At 32.5% G+C, this 21,281-nt stretch overlaps 2 protein-coding genes across 2 annotated transcripts; both read right to left on the bottom strand.

The window, feature by feature from the left end:
* Positions 1-1,634: 1,634 nt before the first annotated feature.
* On the bottom strand, positions 1,635-3,465 carry LOC143242326 (clotting factor B-like). Its single transcript, XM_076485686.1, has 3 exons — positions 3,248-3,465; positions 1,971-2,046; positions 1,635-1,871 (listed from the first exon to the last, which is right to left on the bottom strand). Exons 1-3 carry the CDS (start codon positions 3,463-3,465, stop codon positions 1,635-1,637), a joined length of 531 nt encoding a protein of 176 aa, XP_076341801.1.
* Positions 3,463-20,350, bottom strand: LOC143242325 (uncharacterized). Its single transcript, XM_076485685.1, has 7 exons — positions 20,324-20,350; positions 13,994-14,248; positions 13,611-13,638; positions 9,667-9,717; positions 8,909-8,985; positions 6,689-6,790; positions 3,463-3,574 (listed from the first exon to the last, which is right to left on the bottom strand). Exons 1-7 carry the CDS (start codon positions 20,348-20,350, stop codon positions 3,569-3,571), a joined length of 546 nt encoding a protein of 181 aa, XP_076341800.1. The 3' UTR covers positions 3,463-3,568.
* Positions 20,351-21,281: the final 931 nt, after the last annotated feature.

Raw genomic sequence — 21,281 nt, 5'->3', positions numbered from 1 at the left:
AGGGCGGTGTTAGATGTTTCAATATATAATTTTATTTATTTTATTATATTAGTATAGGTATAAACCAATATAAAGGAACGCCGTTTTTGTATATAAATTTCTCAACATCACTGAATGGGTTGAATTAACTGTTGTCGATTTTATAATCAAATCTTTTACGTAAAGAAACGTGTATTTTATGATGAAGAAACGACAATATATGTATATTATTTTCAACGTTTCGTTTCTAAAGAAGTTGTAGAAATAAGAACTATTATTATTTTCGTTACTTTGTTTCCTGTTTTCCAGTGTTCTAAAAAACAAATTTAACAACTGACGGTTGGTCATCGTGAGTTTGTTTGTTTTTTAGAACACTGGAAAACAGGAAACAAAGTGACGAAAATAAAAATAGTAGAAAACAATAAAACTAGAAGATGAGCATCAAAATTATATTGAATTTCAACTGACTATTAACATAAACACAGAAATAAACAAGTGTAAAATAAATTAGATGGTTAAATAATTTCTCCCATAATGTCCATTCTGTGTTGAGATTAGTTTGTCCATGAAATCTCGAAATCAATTTTTTACATATTTTCAATGGAGAAGGTTAGTCGCAGCTGTTTCAACTTGTAAAGGCCCGGCATAACCAGGTGGTTAAGGCATTCGACTCGTAATCTGAGATTTGCGGGTTGGCATCCCCTTCACAACATACATGCTCGCCCTTTTAGCCGTGAGGAAGTTATAAAGTGACGGTCAATCCCACTATTTGTTGGTAAAAGAGTAGCCCAAGAGTTGACGGTGGTTGGTGATGACTAGCTGCCTTCCCTCTGGTCTTACACTGCTAAAATAGGGATGGCTAGAAGCAATCTACTTATAAACGATATCCAGGTGTCGGTCTTCTGTGTTTCTGCTACGTCACTGGCACCTTTGTTAAGGTTCATACGTGAATCAACCAGATCGCACAAGATGTTTCTAGAATATAAATTTCGTTGCATGTCATACAAGTTATTTTATAAATGACATTTTATACTGTAAATTTCCCTTATGTTTTTGTTTCCTCAGCATTTATTTTTCATGCAGTTATTAATGTGGAATATATGGAGAATGTATGAATATTTGTTTTAAGGTTCTGTTTGGTTTTGTTATTGGTAACCTGACATTCGTAGCCATGGTAATACGTGTGTTTTAACTCTGTCAACAATGTATGGTATAGTGTATGTCCATTCTGTCATTCTGTTTATATGAAAACTTCCCCTACTAATTTTATCTGAAGCTCTGTCGGATGCATCAGAGGTACAGATATCAGAGTAATCAGTTATTTGGAACACGTGTTGTAGATCCGTCAGTCCTTTGAATTTGTTTTGTTTAGAACACAGGTTCGGTTGGTCTGATATATAAGTTTATTATGAGCATGTTGTAAGAGCATATACAGTAAGAACACGGCCATGTGTGATTAGGGTAAGCTGTTAGAAACATCACTTTCTATTACCTTAGTCGTTGCTGTTAAATAGTCTTTGTTTATTTCCTTTTGAAATTTGATACATTTCACTCAATTCGTGTTTCGTACATTTCAAAACAAACACAAACAGACGTCTGTTACGTTCTTCAATATTCGGGTAGATTTGTTATTTCACAAAACCAGAGGTTCGTGTCTACTTCATTGTGCTATTCGCAGCCACAGTCATGTCTTTGCTGTTGGTTAAACCTACTTTATGAAATGGACTACAGATGTCGCTGACATGTTCCTGGATCCAGTCGAGATATGACGAAACCCGCGTAAACACTGAAGGCCAAGATTCTTCGGCACACTCACTTCTTCCAAAAGAAACGACTCCAAGGACGATCCATCGATTATCCACTTCTACCGCTAGAGGTCCACCTGAGTCACCCTTTGTAAAAAAATAACAATAGTAATAATAATAATAATAATACACCTAAAATGACATTACAGTGGTAGAATACAGTTTTTTTGGGACGGACATTCTTACCCAACAAACGTCTTTATCTTCGCCGCCGGCACATACGTTCGTTGGGTGAACATCATTTTCCATTTGTTTTGGCACTCTGATGGTGACCATATAGGTACTTTGGCTTCTTTCAGAACATGGCTGTACTCACCACCTGTTCCAAGTATTCATTTTACAGGAAACACTGTGTTTACATATTGTCTTCAAAGTAACTAGAAATATTGGGTTACTTCATCTAAATATATCGATTATTTGTAACTCAAAAGTATTCAATTAAAAATATTAAATATTTAAACATGTTTAACTCTACAAGTAACAATAACACTAGTTAAGTGTTTTCTATATCTAACAGTAACACCAATTAAGTGTTATCCATATTTAACAATAACACCAGTTAAGTGTTATCCATATCTAACAATAACACCAGTTAAATGTTATCTATACCTAACAATAACACCAGTTAAGTGTTTTCTATATCTAACAATAACACCAGTTAAGTGTTTTCTATATCTAACAATAACACCAATTAAGTGTTATCCATATTTAACAATAACACCAGTTAAGTGTTATCCATATCTAACAATAACACCAGTTAAGTGTTATCTATACCTAACAATAACACCAGTTAAGTGTTTTCTATATCTAACAATAACACCAGTTAAGTGTTTTCTATATCTAACAATAACACCAATTAAGTGTTATCCATATCTAACAATAACACCAGTTAAGTGTTATCTGTATCTAAAAATAACACCAGTTCAGTGCTATATATGTCTAACAATAACACCAGTTAAGTGTTATCCATATCTAACAATAACACCAGTTAAATGTTATCTATATCTAGCAATAACGTCAGTAAAGTGTTACCTATGTCTAACAGTAACACCAATAAAATGTTATCCATTATATATTTAGAAACTGATGGTATGGGTAGAGAAAGCACTAATAGAGGAGCGAACAACGTTTCAACCTTCTTCTGACGATGACCAAAAAAGGTCAAAACGTTGTTCGCTCCTCTATTAGTGCTTTCTCTATCCATACCATCAGTTTTAAAATATATAATTTTCTCTACAAGTGTTATGTATACGTAACAATAATACAAGCAACAATAATACACGTAAAGTGTTATCTACCAGTAACGTGTACGATAGTGTATTGTGCTTATTTTGAAAATTGAGACTAAAACCAGTTTAAATGGATTTGAAACGTATTTTCCTTATAAACGCTGACAAACTGTTTAACATCAACTTATCTAGACACATCAAATCCACTTGAACAGAAAAGTGCATTTTTCATACCGGAATATAATACCATACAGAACAGAAGAAAAGATAACATTACCATTGGAATTAGTCCAACCCCATCCTACTATTGTCCCCTGCATGCCACTAAAGTTAACATCTGGTGGAGGCAGACATATTAGATCAACATACTCGGATAATTCCACCGGATGTTTCAGCTTCCACAGTGCAATATCATTTAAAACAGGCTTGGGTCGATACTGAGGATGAATCATTACGTATTCAATGTCCACAACTTGAGACTGAGTCTCTATGACCCATTTGTCGTGCTCGCCAGTAATCGTTTCAGCTTGACCTGGCTTAAGGGGTTTTCTTCTGTTATTTCTACAGAAAGTAGACTTTAATAGTACTTGGTCTAAAAAACTTACAGTAGCGTCATATGAAAATAAAATAATAATATAGAAACGCATGATTATAACATGCATGTTTTTTAACTAGAAGACATGATGTATCGACTGGTGCTTTAGTTTCACAACTTAAAGTGATACACACTAGAAGATATGATGTATTACATAGGGCTTTAGTTTAACAACTTAAAGTAAGACACATTAGAAGACGGGATGTATCACCTAGGGCTTTAGTTTAATAACTTAAAGTAAGACACATTAGAAAACATAATGTATCAACTAGTGCTTTAGTTTAACAAGTCAAAGTGATACACACTAGAAGATATGATGTATCAACTAGGGCTTTAGTTTAACAACTTAAAGTAAGACACATTAGAAAACATGATGTATCAACTAGTACTTTAGTTTAACAACTTAGTTAAGACACACACCAGAAGACATGAAGTACAACTTGTGTTTTAGTTTAACAACTTAAAGTAAGACATACACTAGAAGACATGATGCACAACTAGTGCTTTAGTTTAACAACTTAAAGTGAGACACACACTAGAACACATGATGCATCAACTAGTGCTTCAGTTTAAAAACGTAAAAGAAGACACACATTAGAAGACATGATGTATCCGAGACCCTAACCCAACTATAAACGTTCCCAGCAACCAGTTAGCAACCCTCATAGAATTCACCACGGTAAAGACAAACTTCATGTTCAACAACCACAACTATATACAAACAAATGGCTAAGCATGGGCAACCCAGTATCACCAGTTCTAGCCCATATTTTTATGACACAAGGTTGAAACACAAGTAATTAACACAGCATTACATCCACCACTATATTGGTACAGATATGTAGATGACACGGTTGCGGGATTCAAATCTACAGAGCACACACTTAATTTTTTCAATCACATTAACTCTATACATCCCAACATTAACTTCACATGTGAACAGGAAGAAAGCAATCAAATATCATTTCTTAACCTCAAAATTACAAGAACCGACACACAATTCAAAACAAAAATCCACCAAAAAATCACCCATACGGGACTATACATTCCTTGGGACTCAGCACATGAAACAAAACAAAAACTCAACATACTAAGAAACCAAATAAACACAGCCATAAAACTATGCTCACCAGATAAAATTAACGATGAATTAGACAAAATAAAAAAATACTTTATCAACATCAATAAGTTTCCTCCACAAACCGTAGAAAACATTATACGCACACACCTAGACAGAAAGCAAAATCAACCAACAAAAGTAAATATACCTCACTTATTAAAAAATCACGAAACCATATACTGCTGTATACCATATATTCCTGACATCAGCAGACAAATAACCAACATTTGGCAAAAACTAGTAACAAAATATGACATTCCACTTAATACCAAATTTATTCAAAAACCAGGCACAAAACTGAAGTTTATACTATATAAAAACTAACTGACAAACACCACACCAACATTATTTATAAAATACAATGTGATAACTGCCACGACTTCTGTATTGGAGAAACAAGTAGAAAAGTGGAAACCACATTCAACGAACATAAAAAGTCACCTTCACACGTTTTCGAACAATGCAAATCAAATAAACACAACATAACCATGGAAAATACCCAAATACTAAATAAAGAAACAAACATAAACAAATGCAAAATTAAAGAAGCCTTACTTATACAACAACTTAAACCCAAAATAAACCAATATAAAGAAACGCCTTCATACCTATATTAAATATAATAAAATAAAATTATATATTCAAACATCTAACACCGCCCTCTACATTCCGACACTCAGTTACACAACCCCTTCCAAACATGTGGTCAGCTTTCTCTTTCTTTCTTTGTGAATCTGACGATGACCGAAGAAGTTCAAAACGTTGTTCGCTCTTCTACGTAAAATATTTTCTCAACCCAAACGAGCCAATTTTACAAATATATTTCCCTCCAAGTGGGTTTTCTCGACATCACTGATGATGTATCAACTGCTGCTTCAATTTAACTTAAAGTAAGACACATTAGAAAACAGGATGTATCAACCAGTGCTTCAGTTTAACTACTTAAAGTAAGACACACTAGAAAACAGGATGTATCAACTAGTGCGTCAGGACTGATAAGTACTGACAAATCTTACTTTTTGAACAGTGGGCAGCAGTCAGTACATAGGAAGGACTGATAAGTACTGACAAATCTTACTTTGTTGAACAGTGGGCAGCAGTCAGTACATAGGAAGGACTGATAAGTACTGACAAACCTTACCTTGTTGAACAGTGGGCAGCAGTCAGTACATAGGAAGGACTGATAAGTACTGACAAACCTTACCTTGTTGAACAGTGGGCAGCAGTCAGTACATAGGAAGGACTGATAAGTACTGACAAACCTTACCTTGTTGAACAGTGGGCAGCAGTCAGTACATAGGAAGGACTGATAAGTACTGACAAACCTTACCTTGTTGAACAGTGGGCAGCAGTCAGTACATAGGAAGGACTGATAAGTACTGACAAACCTTACCTTGTTGAACAGTGGGCAGCAGTCAGTACATAGGAAGGACTGATAAGTACTGACAAACCTTACCTTGTTGAACAGTGGGCAGCAGTCAGTACATAGGAAGGACTGATAAGTACTGACAAACCTTACCTTGTTGAACAGTGGGCAGCAGTCAGTACATAGGAAGGACTGATAAGTACTGACAAACCTTACCTTGTTGAACAGTGGGCAGCAGTCAGTACATAGGAAGGACTGATAAGTACTGACAAACCTTACCTTGTTGAACAGTGGGCAGCAGTCAGTACATAGGAAGGACTGATAAGTACTGACAAACCTTACCTTGTTGAACAGTGGGCAGCAGTCAGTACATAGGAAGGACTGATAAGTACTGACAAACCTTACCTTGTTGAACAGTGGGCAGCAGTTAGTACATAGGAAGGACTGATAAGTACTGACAAACCTTACCTTGTTGAATAGTGGGCAACAGTTAGTACATAGGAAGGACTGGTAAGTACTGACAAACCTTACCTTGTTGAACAGTGGGCAGCAGTCAGTACATAGGAAGGACCGATAAGTACTGACAAACCTTACCTTGTTGAACAGTGGGCAGCAGTCAGTACATAGGAAGGACTGATAAGTGTTCCACCGCAACTTCCTCTTCTGTGTTTTTTTCTTTTCGTAACGTAAAAGAACCTAGAACAAACCAAACTGTGATGAATCAGTTCTATATTTATTAATGTTTAAGGTCAGATCATTGGTTCTACTACTGTATTTGTTTTGTTCTAATTATTTTAATGTGTAATTTTAGTCTTTACTATTTGTCTTTTTCACATAAAATCCGTTTTATCCATATTTAGGCTACAGTTAATTTAATATTAGATTGATTTTTGTTAAATGTCAGAAGTTTTGATCAGAGAAGGTACGTGACTGTTTTTGGACGAAAAGTATGATTAAAGGTAAGAAATGGAAAAATAGAAAGTATTAAATTATTCGAGGATTTTTCAAATTTGTCAGTTTATTTTCACGTAGAGTTACGCAATAGGTAAACTGCCATCTGTCCGCCGCGAGACTACAGCCATGAACTTTCATGGTTTAAATTTCTTAACATGTGACTGACGCACGTATAAAATTCAGAAACGTCAGCACGTCAAAACCATAACTAACAACGATTAAACATATTCATAAAATTATCGTTTGTTTCACAAGTGTCTTAAATATTGTCTTGTTTGTTTGTTTTTGTTTTGGAATTTCGCACAAAGCTACTCTTGGGCTGTCTGTGCTAGCCGTCCCTAATTTAGCAGTGTAAGACTAGAGGGGAGGCAGCTAGTCATCACCACCCACCGCCAACTCTTGGGCTACTCTTTTACCAACGAATAGTGGGATTGACCGTCACATTATAACGCCCCCACAGCTGGGAGGGCGAGCATGTTTGGCGCGACTCGAGCGCGAACCCGCGACCCTCAGATTACGAAGCGCACGCCTTATCGCGCTAGGCCATGCCAGGCCCATTAAATATTGTCATCACAGAGCACTAGGTTCGAGCTGCGATATGTTACACGTTTCAGAGTAGTCGAATAGGCGGTACGTGTTGCTTAGTGATTGTCCTTCATCTGCTTATCAGATCTAACTTAAGGTTGGCTATAACTGAATCTGAAAAGTGTTTGATATTCCTCTTTAGTACACTAAATTAGGGTTAGCTATACCTGAAACTGAAAAGTATCTGACCTTCCTCCTCAGTATACTAAATTAGGATTAACTGTACCTGAACATGATGAGTATCTGACCTTCATCTTTAGTACACTAAATTAGGGTTAATTATGTCTGAAACTGAAAAGTATTTGACCTTTCTCTCTCGTACAATCGTGAACACGATGAGTATGTGACTTTTCTCTTCAGTATACCAAATTAGGGTTAGCTATACCTGAACATATCTGACCTTCCTCTTTTAGTAAACTAACTTACGATTAGTTATACCTGAACATGATGAGTATCTAACCATCCTCTTTAGTAAACTAACTAACGGTTAGCTGTACCTGAAACTGAAAAAGTATTTGACCTTCCTCTCTCGTGCAGTAGGGTAGGCTTAGTTGTACTGAACATGATGAGTATCTCACCATCCTCTTTAGTATACTAAATTAGGGTTAGCTATACCTGAACATATCTGACCTTCCTCTTTTAGTAAACTAACTTAGGATTAGTTATACCTGAACATGATGAGTATCTAACCATCCTCTTTAGTACATGTATCGTATGAGGTGTCATTAATGATGAAAATACCATCTTTTAAAGATAAGCATATAACAGGACAATGTGAAACACGAACTAATGTTTATTCTTGTACGGCTTGGTTTACGGAAGTTTTAAGATTAGTGCAGAATTTTCAATTATGGAAGAAAGAATGCTGCATTTAAGTAATTTTTACAGATGATTCATAGTTGAATTAATCATGAAACAGAAATTGTAATATTATGACGTAATTCTGCTGTTGTATGACAGGAAAGTAAGAAACATGTATGTGAGAAGCTAGGATTAAAGTTCATTTACTAGGATATGTAAACAAAAAACAGGTAACGTTTCTAAAATAATCTCTTATATTTTAAACACTAAATTCATCACGTTTTACTCGTTTGTTCTCACATGCTAGGTTTGTAGTCTATTAAAATCATTTAACAGCTGTGTAACTTGGATGCACATTGGCTAAATTTGTGCTTTACTTGGTTCTAACGATGATATATTTGTATGTCACTTTATACAAGTTAATATTTAATATTTAAAAAAATGTTTTCATGAAAATGTGAGAAAAAGGAGCACCATCCAGGGGTATTTGTTCACCGACGTTTCTTCACCGTTTATAATCCTGAAAGACAGCTCAGGTAACGTGCCGCAGGCTGGGAAGTGAGAAAAAAAAAGGTTTTATTACATAAACTACAACATTTAACAATTAATATGTTGGTTTTACTGTGTAACAAAGCAAATTACACCACTTAACAATTAATCTATTGGTTTTATTGTGTGACAAAGTGACTTACAACATTTAACAATTAATATGCTCGTTTTAACGTGTAACAAAGCAAATTACACCACTTAACAATTAATCTGTTGGTTGTATTGTGTGACAAACTGAGTTACAACATTTAACAATTAATCTGTTGGCTTTAACGTGTAACAAAGCGAATTACAACATTTAACAATTAGTCTGTTGGTCTTACTGTGTAACAAAGCGAATTACAACATTTAACAATTAATCTGTTGGCTTTATTGTGTAACAAAGTGACTTATAACATTTAACAATTAATATGCTGGTTTTATTGTGTAACAAAGTGACTTACAACATTTAACAATTAATCTGTTGCCTTTATTGTGTGACAAAGTGACTTACAACATTTAACAATTAATATGCTGGTTTTATTGTGTAACAAAGTGACTTACAACATTTAACAATTAATCTGTTGGTTTTATTGTGTAACAAAGTGAATTATAACATTTAGTAGACTAGAACAATTCTTGCATTGATTAGCAGGTTCGAAACAATACTTGTCACATACTGAGACATTAGGCTTAAAACTTACCGCACGCTTGGTTCAGTAAAATGTTGTCTGAAGACGAAAAGTTTCGGAAACCTCGAAAATCACAAAAAATAAATGATTCATTACTAAAGTATATTTCAGAGAACTAAGACGCTACCAAGAATATCTCTTAATGCAACGAATCGGTTGCTTTATATGCAAAAAAACAGCTCGTTTGGGTTGAGAACATATTTTACATAGAAGAGCGAACAACGTTTCGAACTTCTTCGGTCATCGTCAGGTTCACAAAGAAAGAGGTAACTGACCGGAAGCTGAACACATGTTTGAAAGGGGTTGTGTAACGGTGTGTCGAAATGTAGAGGGCGGTATTAGATGTTTGAATATATAATTTTATTTATTTTATTATATCAATACAGGTATAAAGGCGTTCCTTTATATTGGTTTATTTTGGGTTTAAGTTGTTGTATAAGTAAGGCTTCTTTAATTTTGCGTTTGTTTATGTTTGTTTCTTTATTTAGTATTTGAGTGTTTTCTATGGTTATGTTGTGTTTATTTCACTTGCAGTGTTCGAAAACGTCTGAAGGTGACTTTTTATGTTCTTTGAATCTGGTTTCCATTTTTCTACTTGTTTCTCAATATAGAAGTCGTGGCAGTTATCACATTGTATTTTATAAATAATGTTGGTGTGGTGTTTGTCAGTTAGTTTTTACATAGTATAGACCTCAGTTTTGTGCCTGGTTTTTGAATAAATTTGGTATTAACTGGAATGTCATATTTTGTTACTAATTTTTGCCAAATGTTGGTTATTTGTTTGCTGATGTCAGGAATATATGGTATACAGCAGTATATGGTTTCGTGGTTTTTTTTGATTCGTGAGCTGTATTTACTTTAGTTGGTTGAGTTTGCTTTCTGTCTAGGTGTGTGCGTATAATGTTTTCTACGGTTTGTGGAGGAAACTTATTGATGTTGATGAAGTATTTTTTATTTTGTATAATTCATCGTTAATTTTATCTGGTGAGCATAGTTTTATGGCTGTGTTTATTTGGTTTCTTAGTATGTTGAGTTTTTGTTTTGTTTCATGTGCTGAGTCCCAAGGAATGTATAGTCCAGTATGGGTGATTTTTTGGTGGATTTCTGTTTTAAATTGTGTATCGGTCCTTGTAATTTTGAGGTTAAGAAATGATATTTGATTGCTTTCTTCCTGTTCACATGTGAAGTTAATGTTGGGATGTATAGAGTTAATGTGATTGAAAAAAATTAAGTATGTGTTCTGTTGATTTGAATCCCGCAACCGTGTCATCTACATATCTGTACCAGTATAGTGGTGGATGTAATGCTGTGTTAATTGCTTGTGTTTCAACTTGTGTCATAAAATATTGGATAGAAAATTCTTTGAAAAAATCGTTTAAGATGTTGTTTTTAGGTGTTTCTGGAAAATATAAATTTGTAATTTCTCACAAAACCATCAACATAATTTCACAAAACAGAAAACTATAAAACTACCTTACAAAAAGAGACATTAATTCCATTAAAAAGCTAAAACAAGACAAACACATAAGAATTCTAAAAGCAGATAAAGGTAACGCTATAGTCATAATGAACACGAATGAATACATCCAAAAAATGAATAACATCCTATCAGACACGAACAAATTTAAACCAATGCACACAAATCCAACAAAGACACACGAGACGCAACTGAACAAAATACTACTACAAATGAAAAAAGCCAATACAATTTCACAAACACTTTATTCCTACCTACGTAAAACCGACTCACGCACACCACAAATATACGGCATCCCCAAACCTCATAAACCAGATTGTCCATTACGACCAATAATGTCCACACATGAATCGTTTAATTACAATCTTGGTAAATACATAGCATGGGCATTCTCCAAATATGTAACATCAGCCAGCTCATTCATCAAAGACTCTTTTAATTTCAAGTCTAATCTAAATCAACTTAATCATAAAGCCTTAATGGCCAGTTTCGATGTTATATCCCTCTTTACAGAAGTTCCAACCACTAAAGCCTGCAAGATAGCCTTAGAACTCTATATCCGAGACCCTAACCCAACTATAGAAATTCCCAGTAACCAGTTAGCAACCCTAATAGAATTCACCACGATAAAGACAAACTTCATGTTCAACAACCACAACTATATACAAACAAATGGCCTAAGCATGGGCAACCCAGTATCACCAGTTCTAGCCAATATTTTTATGACACAAGGTGAAACACAAGCAATTAACACAGCATTACATCCACCACTATACTGGTACAGATATGTAGATGACACGGTTGCGGGATTCAAATCTACAGAACACATACTTAATTTTTTCAATCACATTAACTCTATACATCCCAACATTAACTTCACATGTGAACAGGAAGAAAGCAATCAAATATCATTTCTTGACCTCAAAATTACAAGAACCGACACACAATTCAAAACAGAAATCCACCGAAAATCACCCATACTGGACTATACATTCCTTGGGACTCAGCACATGAAACAAAACAAAAACTCAACATACTAAGAAACCAAATAAACACAGCCATAAAACTATGCTCACCAGATAAAATTAACGATGAATTAGACAAAATAAAACAATACTTCATCAACATCAATAAGTTTCCTCCACAAACCGTAGAAAACATTATACGCATACACCTAGACAGAAAGCAAAATCAACCAACTAAAGTAAATACAGCTCACGTATCAAAAAACCACAAAACCATATACTACTGTATACCATATATTCCTGACATCAGCAAACAAATAACCAACATTTGGCAAAAATTAGTAACAAAATACGACATTCCAGTTAATACCAAATTTATTCAAAACCAGGCACAAAACTGAGGTCTATACTATGTAAAAACTACACTGACAAACACCACACCAACATTATTTATAAAATACAATGTGATAACTGCCACGACTTCTATATTGGAGAAACAAGTAGAAAAATGGAAACCAGATTTAAAGAACATAAAAAGTCACCTTCACACGTTTTCGAACACTGCAAATCAAATAAACACAACATAACCCTAGAAAACACTCAAATACTAAATAAAGAAACAAACATAAACAACTTATACAACAACTTAAACCCAAAATAAACCAATATAATGGAACACCTTTATACCTATATTAATATAATAAAATTATATATTCAAACATCTAACACCGCCCTCTACATTCCGACACTCAGTTACACAACCCCTTTCAAATATGTGGTCAGCTTCCGGTCAGTTACCTCTTTCTTTGTGAACCTGACGATGACCGAAGAAGGTCGAAACGTTGTTCGCTCTTCTATGTAAAATATTTTCTCAACCCAAGCGAGCCGTTTTGCATATAAATTTCTCAACAAGTGGGTTTCTCGACATCACTGAATCGGTTGCTTTTAAGTAGATTGTTTTGAGAGTACGAAATGTTTGTTACTAATATTTTATCGCTCAGTTCTTACTGTGTTATAAAGTTGTCAGGTAATGTGGAATCTCTTTATAACATGTTAGACTTCTTTCAAGAACTGTATTTTAAAATTTCACTTAGCTACAAATAAAGTTTAATATATACTCAACAGAAAGAGTGGCAGTTTAGACATTGTTACAAAGAAACGATAACAGTTTACATGTTGCTACAAAGAAACGATAACAGTTTACATGTTCCTACAGAGAAACGATAACAGTTTACATGTTCCTACAGAGAAACGATAACAGTTTACATGTTGCTACAAAGAAACGATAACAGTTTACACACTGATACAGAGAAACTATAACAGTTTACATGTTGCTACAAAGAAACGATAAGAATTTGCATATTGCTACAAAGAAACGATAACATTTACACATTGCAAAAGAGAAACGATAACAGTTTACATGTTGCTATAGAGAAACGATAACAGTTTACATGTTGCTACAGAGAAATAACGATGAAGTGACAATAGTTTCTGGTACAGAGAATATTTCTTACCATTTTGTATTTCTTCTTGTGGTGTTTCCTGTAAAAATATTATTCAAAATTTGTAAACAACTAACTGATATGAACAGCAAAGTGGTTCATGTACTATATTGATTTATCTATTTGCAAGTATGTATATAAACTGTATGTTCATCGCTTTTAATATTAATCACGTATTCATCAAGAGATCTGTTTAGTAATGAATTATAGGTAATAATAAAACAATTGACGATAAACGTAGTGAAGCAGATATGTGTTAGTAATATACATATTCTGATGTTATAATGTTCAGGATATTAATTGGTTTTACAGAGCTCGCTATTGTCAGTAGTTCTGGTTTGTTTTATAAAATAAATATCTGGTAATTCTAATTATATATGTATGTATAAACACACCTGCAACTGTAGGTTAGAACTCAATTCTCCCTGGCTGCTGTAACTTTGTCGGAACAAAAAGACGGTCCCAATGAACCACGTCGTTATGTATCGATGCATCACAGTCGTTGTGCTCCACACAAGAGCTTGTTTTAGATAAACTTTCCTCATAAAGACTGAAGTCCACCACGAACCACTGGTACCACAACCAACAGGTCTGACGTTGTCTGCTCCTGTTGGCTCACCTTCATCCTCGTCTGTCGTCTGTTCCAGTGGCTAATTTCGTCACCCAAACCATATGAGGAGATATATTTTGTGATACAGTAACCACATGGACTGGTGTGTCTACAGTTTAAATAAAGTGCTGTTTAAAATAGATGAATAGTTCAAGTTAGGTTGCTATTCTAATTTATAGCCCTTACCATAATACTAGTAATGTTTTTTTCTTATGTTGTGCTATAAGTACAACTACAGACTAGTGGTGGTTCTCTCATGTTGTGCTATAAGTACAACTACAGACTAATGGTGGTTCTCTCATGTTTTGCTATAAGTACAACTACAGACTAGTGGTGGTTCTCTCATGTTTTGCTATAAGTACAACTACAGACTAGTGGTGGTTCTCTCATGTTGTGCTATAAGTACAACTACAGACTAGTGGTGGTTCTCTCATGTTGTACTATAAGTACAACTACAGACTAGTGGTGGTTCTCTCATGTTGTGCTATAAGTACAACTACAGACTAATGGTGGTTCTCTCATGTTGTGCTATAAGTACAACTACAGACTAGTGGTGGTTCTCTCATGTTGTGCTATAAGTACAACTACAAACTAATGGTGGTTCTCTCATGTTGTACTATAAGTACAACTACAGACTAGTGGTGGTTCTCTCATGTTGTGCTATAAGTACAACTACAGACTAGTGGTGGTTCTCTCATGCTATAAGTACAACTACAGACTAGTGGTGGTTCTCTCATGCTATAAGTACAGGTCGGTCAGTGTTGTAACTTAATTCGGTTCGTGGTACTCAAGTTCTCTACTTAATTGAAACTATGGTTCAGTAGTGCTGTGTGATTCAGTAATAGCTGACAATATAAATTAATAATAAGGTTCAAAACATAATGACAGTACCATAACAATAATATACCCCACATGATTAGAATATACTGACAGTAACAGTACCATAACAATAATATACCCCACATGAATAAAATATACTGACAGTACCATAACAGTAATATACCCCACATGATTAGAATATACTGACAGTACCATAACAATAATATACCCCACATGATTAGAATATACTGACAGTACCATAACGATAATATACCCCACATGATTAGAATATACTGACAGTACCATAACAATAATATACCCCACATGGTCAGAATATACTGACAGTACCATAACAATAACATACCCCACATGATTAGAATATACTGACAGTACCATAACAATAATATACCCCACAAGATTAGAATATACTGACAGTATCATAACAATAATGTACCCCACATGATTAGAATATACTGACAGTACCATAACAATAATATACCCCACATGATTAGAATATACTGACAGTACCATAACAATAATATACCCCACATGGTCAGAATATACTGACAGTACCATAACAATAATATACCCCACATGATAAGAATATACTGACAGTACCATAACAATAATATACCCCACATGATTAGAATATACTGACAGTACCATAACAATAATATACCCCACATGATTAGAATATACCTACAGTAACAAAACAATAATATACCCCACATGATTAGAATATACTGGCAGTACCATAACTATAATATACCCCACATGATTAGAATATACTGACAATACCATAACAATAATATATTCCACATGATTAGAATATACTGGCAGTACCATAACAATAATATACCCCACATGATTAGAATATACTGACTATACTTTGATAATGATATGCCCGACATATTGTACAGAATATATTAACAATAATTTAAAGACAATAAACACAACACGTTTTGCAGGATATACTGACAATATTTTAATGATAATATAATTTCACGTACTGTTTGCCTTATGTGATGACAAACCGTTGTAATGGTATTAAAGGTTAATGACTGGTCATAGCTTTCGAAACATTGCAGCTTATACTTGTTAGAAAACACCGAACAACTTCCTGTTTAAACTGACATGTCACCCCTAGCAGGAATCACTCAAGGCTATGTAGGTTTAAAACAAGTTATTTTATGACAAACTCGTTCAAAGAACTCCAGATGTGAAGTTAAGAAACGCTAATATAACGAAATGGTACGTTTTAGGATGAAAAAAACGACAACATTTTGGTAAGGAATGAGGAAACGCAATGATATTTCTGTGAGGAACATATTATATTGTGAAATATGATATACAATAGTATTTCTGTGAGGAACATATTATGTTGGGAAATATGATATACAATAGTATTTCTGTGAGGAACATATTATCTTGGGAAATATGATATACAATAGTATTTCTGTGAGGAACATATTATGTTGGGAAATATGATATACAATAGTATTTCTGTGAGGAACATATTATGTTGGGAAATATGATATACAATAGTATTTCTGTGAGGAACATATTATGTTGTGAAATATGATATACAATAGTATTTCTGTGAGGATCATATTATGTTGTGAAATATGATATGCAATAGTATTTCTGTGAGGAACATATTATGTTGGGAAATATGATATACAATAGTATTTCTGTGAGGATCATATTATCTTGGGAAATATGATATACAATAGTATTTCTGTGAGGAACATATTATGTTGTGAAATATGATATGCAATGATATTTCTGTGAGGAACATATTATGTTGTGAAATATGATATACAATAGTATTTCTGTGAGGAACATATTATGTTGTGAAATATGAAATACAATAGTATTTCTGTGAGGAACATATTATGTTGTGAAATATGATATACAATAGTATTTCTGTGAGGAACATATTATGTTGTGAAATATGATATACAATAGTATTTCTGTGAGGATCATATTATGTTGTGAAATATGATATACAATAGCATTTCTGTGAGGAACATATTATCTTGGGAAATATGATATACAATAGTATTTCTGTGAGGAACATATTATGTTGTGAAATATGAAATACAATAGTATTTCTGTGAAGAACATATTATGTTATGAAATATGATATACAATAGTATTTCTGTGAGGATCATATTATGTTGTGAAATATGTAATACAATAGTATTTCTGTGAGGAACATATTATGTTGGGAAATATGATATGCAATAGTATTTCTGTGAGGATCATATTATGTTGTGAAATATGATATGCAATAGTATTTCTGTGAGGATCATATTATGTTGTGAAATATGATATACAATAGTATTTCTGTGAAAAACATATTATGTTGGGAAATATGAAATACAATAGTATTTCTGTGAGGAACATATTATGTTGTGAAATATGATATACAATAGTATTTCTGTGAGGAACATATTATGTTGTGAAATATGATATACAATAGTATTTCTGTGAGGATCATATTATGTTGTGAAATATGATATACAATAGTATTTCTGTGAGGAACATATTATCTTGGGAAATATGATATACAATAGTATTTCTGTGAGGAACATATTATGTTGTGAAATATGAAATACAATAGTATTTCTGTGAAGAACATATTATGTTGTGAAATATGATATACAATAGTATTTCTGTGAGGATCATATTATGTTGTGAAATATGTATATACAATAGTATTTCTGTGAGGAACATATTATGTTGGGAAATATGATATGCAATAGTATTTCTGTGAGGATCATATTATGTTGTGAAATATGATATGCAATAGTATTTCTGTGAGGATCATATTATGTTGTGAAATATGATATACAATAGTATTTCTGTGAGGAACATATTATGTTGTGAAATATGATATATAATAGTATTTCTGTGAGGATCATATTATCTTGGGAAATATGATATACAATAGTATTTCTGTGAGGAACATATTATGTTGTGAAATATGATATGCAATGATATTTCTGTGAGGAACATATTATGTTGTGAAATATGATATACAATAGTATTTCTGTGAGGATCATATTATGTTGTGAAATATGATATACAATAGTATTTCTGTGAGGAACATATTATCTTGGGAAATATGATATACAATAGTATTTCTGTGAGGAACATATTATGTTGTGAAATATGAAATACAATAGTATTTCTGTGAGGAACATATTATGTTGTGAAATATGATATACAATAGTATTTCTGTGAGGAACATATTATGTTGGGAAATATGATATGCAATAGTATTTCTGTGAGGATCATATTATGTTGTGAAATATGATATGCAATAGTATTTCTGTGAGGATCATATTATGTTGTGAAATATGATATACAATAGTATTTCTGTGAGGAACATATTATGTTGGGAAATATGATATACAATAGTATTTCTGTGAGGATCATATTATGTTGTGAAATATGATATACAATAGTATTTCTGTGAGGAACATATTATGTTGTGAAATATGATATGCAATGATATTTCTGTGAGGAACATATTATGTTGTGAAATATGATATACAATAGTATTTCTGTGAGGAACATATTATGTTGTGAAATATGATATACAATAGTATTTCTGTGAGGAACATATTATGTTGTGAAATATGAAATACAATAGTATTTCTGTGAGGAACATATTATGTTGTGAAATATGATATACAATAGTATTTCTGTGAGGAACATATTATGTTGTGAAATATGATATACAATAGTATTTCTGTGAGGATCATATTATCTTGGGAAATATGATATACAATAGTATTTCTGTGAGGAACATATTATGTTGTGAAATATGAAATACAATAGTATTTCTGTGAGGAACATATTATGTTGTGAAATATGATATACAATAGTATTTCTGTGAGGATCATATTATGTTGTGAAATATGAAATACAATAGTATTTCTGTGAGGAACATATTATGTTGTGAATTATGATATACAATAGTATTTCTGTGAGGAACATATTATGTTGTGAAATATGATATACAATAGTATTTCTGTGAGGAACATATTATCTTGGGAAATATGATATACAATAGTATTTCTGTGAGGATCATATTATGTTGTGAAATATGAAATACAATAGTATTTCTGTGAGGAACATATTATGTTGTGAAATATGAAATACAATAGTATTTCTGTGAGGAACATATTATGTTGTGAAATATGATATACAATTGTATTTCTGTGAGGATCATATTATGTTGTGAAATATGAAATACAATAGTATTTCTGTGAGGAACATATTATGTTGTGAAATATGATATACAATAGTATTTCTGTGAGGAACATATTATCTTGGGAAATATGATATACAATGGTATTTCTGTGAGGAACATATTATGTTGTGAAATATGAAATACAATAGTATTTCTGTGAGGATCATATTATGTTGTGAAATATGATATACAATAGTATTTCTGTGAGGAACATATTATGTTGTGAAATATGATATACAATAGTATTTCTGTGAGGAACATATTATGTTGTGAAATATGAAATACAATAGTATTTCTGTGAGGAACATATTATGTTGTGAAATATGATATACAATAGTATTTCTGTGAGGAACACATTATCTTGGGAAATATGATATACAATAGTATTTCTGTGAGGATCATATTATGTTGTGAAATATGATATACAATAGTATTTCTGTGAGGAACATATGATGTTGTGAAATATGAAATACAATAGTATTTCTGTGAGGATCATATTATGTTGTGAAATATGATATACAATAGTATTTCTGTGAGGAACATATTATGTTGTGAAATATGATATACAATAGTATTTCTGTGAGGATCATATTATGTTGTGAAATATGAAATACAATAGTATTTCTGTGAGGAACACATTATGCTGGGAAAAAATCGAATTGTGAGAAATAATGAAATACAACAGATTTACAGTGTTGTCGTTTAATGTTATCAAGTGATGGAGAAAATACCAGTTAATGGATTACAAAACACGTGTTGTTTAATGTTACCATATGAATGATAAAATACCAGTTCATGGATTACAAAACACGTGTTGTTTAATGTTTCCAAGTGAATGACAAAATACCACTTCATGGATTACAAAACGCGTGTTGTTTAATGTTACCAAGTGAATGACAAAATACCAGTTCATGGAGTACTAAACACAAGAAGATAGTGTTGGTTACTTTTAGATGAACACAGTCCATCTTGTAGCAGACGGAGTGGCTAGTTCAACTGGTTATTAATTTCTTGTAGAATTGTTGTCCATACCTTTGGCTTGAGAGTTGGAAGTGACATGGAGCCTGTATTTTGAAAGACATAAAGCAGTTTTATTGTATCTAGAATTCAAATGTTTGTGATAAAACGTTTGGTTCGATCTTTAATAAATTTAGGTTTTAATTAGAAATGTGAACTTAGTTATATAAATATTATCAAAATCATTTGTTATTTATTATTATTATATCATTTGTTATTTAATATTATTATATCATTTGTTATTTATTATTATATCATTTGTTATTTAATATTATTATATCATTTGTTGTTTAATATTATTATATCATTTGTTGTTTAATATTATTATATCATTTGTTGTTTAATATTATTATATCATTTGTTATTTATTATTATATCATTTGTTTTTAATATTATTATATCATTTGGTATTTAATATTATTATATCATTTGTTATTTATTATTATTATATCATTTGTTATTTAATATTATTATATCATTTGTTGTTTAATATTATTATATCATTTGTTATTTATTATTATATCATTTGTTATTTAATATTATTATCTAAGATAAACAAGGTTCTATATAATTTGTATGGTAAGCCTTAAAAGTCACGACCATATGCATGTTTCTTCATTATTAAGGACAAAAGTGCATAATGGGCTATCTGTGCTCTGCCCACTATAGGTATGGAAACACAGTTTCTTGAGTTGCAAATCCGCAGAAATCAGGTCTGCATGAAGATATCTCGTTGATAAATCTCTGTAGTTTGATAACATTTGATTTGTTTAAGTATAAAACAACAAATAAAAACACATGCTTGTTTAATGATTTAGCGATTCGTGCAGAGATCACAGATAAGACATCTACATACCAACCATACAAAGTTAATAACTGTTTATTGAAATATTGCATCATTACTCAGAGTGTTTTTTTGACTGATATAAACCTTGTTCGAGTTTGATATAAATGTTTTTTTTCTTAGCCGTGA

This window comes from Tachypleus tridentatus, unplaced genomic scaffold (genome assembly GCF_004210375.1).
Source record: "Tachypleus tridentatus isolate NWPU-2018 unplaced genomic scaffold, ASM421037v1 Hic_cluster_2, whole genome shotgun sequence".
NCBI classification, from domain to species: Eukaryota; Metazoa; Arthropoda; class Merostomata; order Xiphosura; family Limulidae; genus Tachypleus; species Tachypleus tridentatus.
This window is presented reverse-complemented; position numbering and strand designations above follow the sequence as displayed.

Bases quoted from the DNA above. Each gene is read 5' to 3' on its own strand.
- LOC143242326 (XM_076485686.1), bottom strand. From the start codon at position 3,465: ATGATTCATCCTCAGTATCGACCCAAGCCTGTTTTAAATGATATTGCA. The intron at 2,047-3,247 runs GTATGAAAAATG...GGTCACCATCAG, and splicing joins CTGTATGGTATTATATTCCG to AGTGCCAAAACAAATGGAAA. The intron at 1,872-1,970 runs GTAAGAATGTCC...TTTTTTACAAAG, and splicing joins AAGATAAAGACGTTTGTTGG to GGTGACTCAGGTGGACCTCT.
- LOC143242325 (XM_076485685.1), bottom strand. From the start codon at position 20,350: ATGTCACTTCCAACTCTCAAGCCAAAG. The intron at 14,249-20,323 runs GTATGGACAACA...TGACGAAATTAG, and splicing joins TTCCAACTCTCAAGCCAAAG to CCACTGGAACAGACGACAGA. The intron at 9,718-13,610 runs GTAAGAAATATT...GTGATTTTCGAG, and splicing joins ACAAGAAGAAATACAAAATG to GTTTCCGAAACTTTTCGTCT.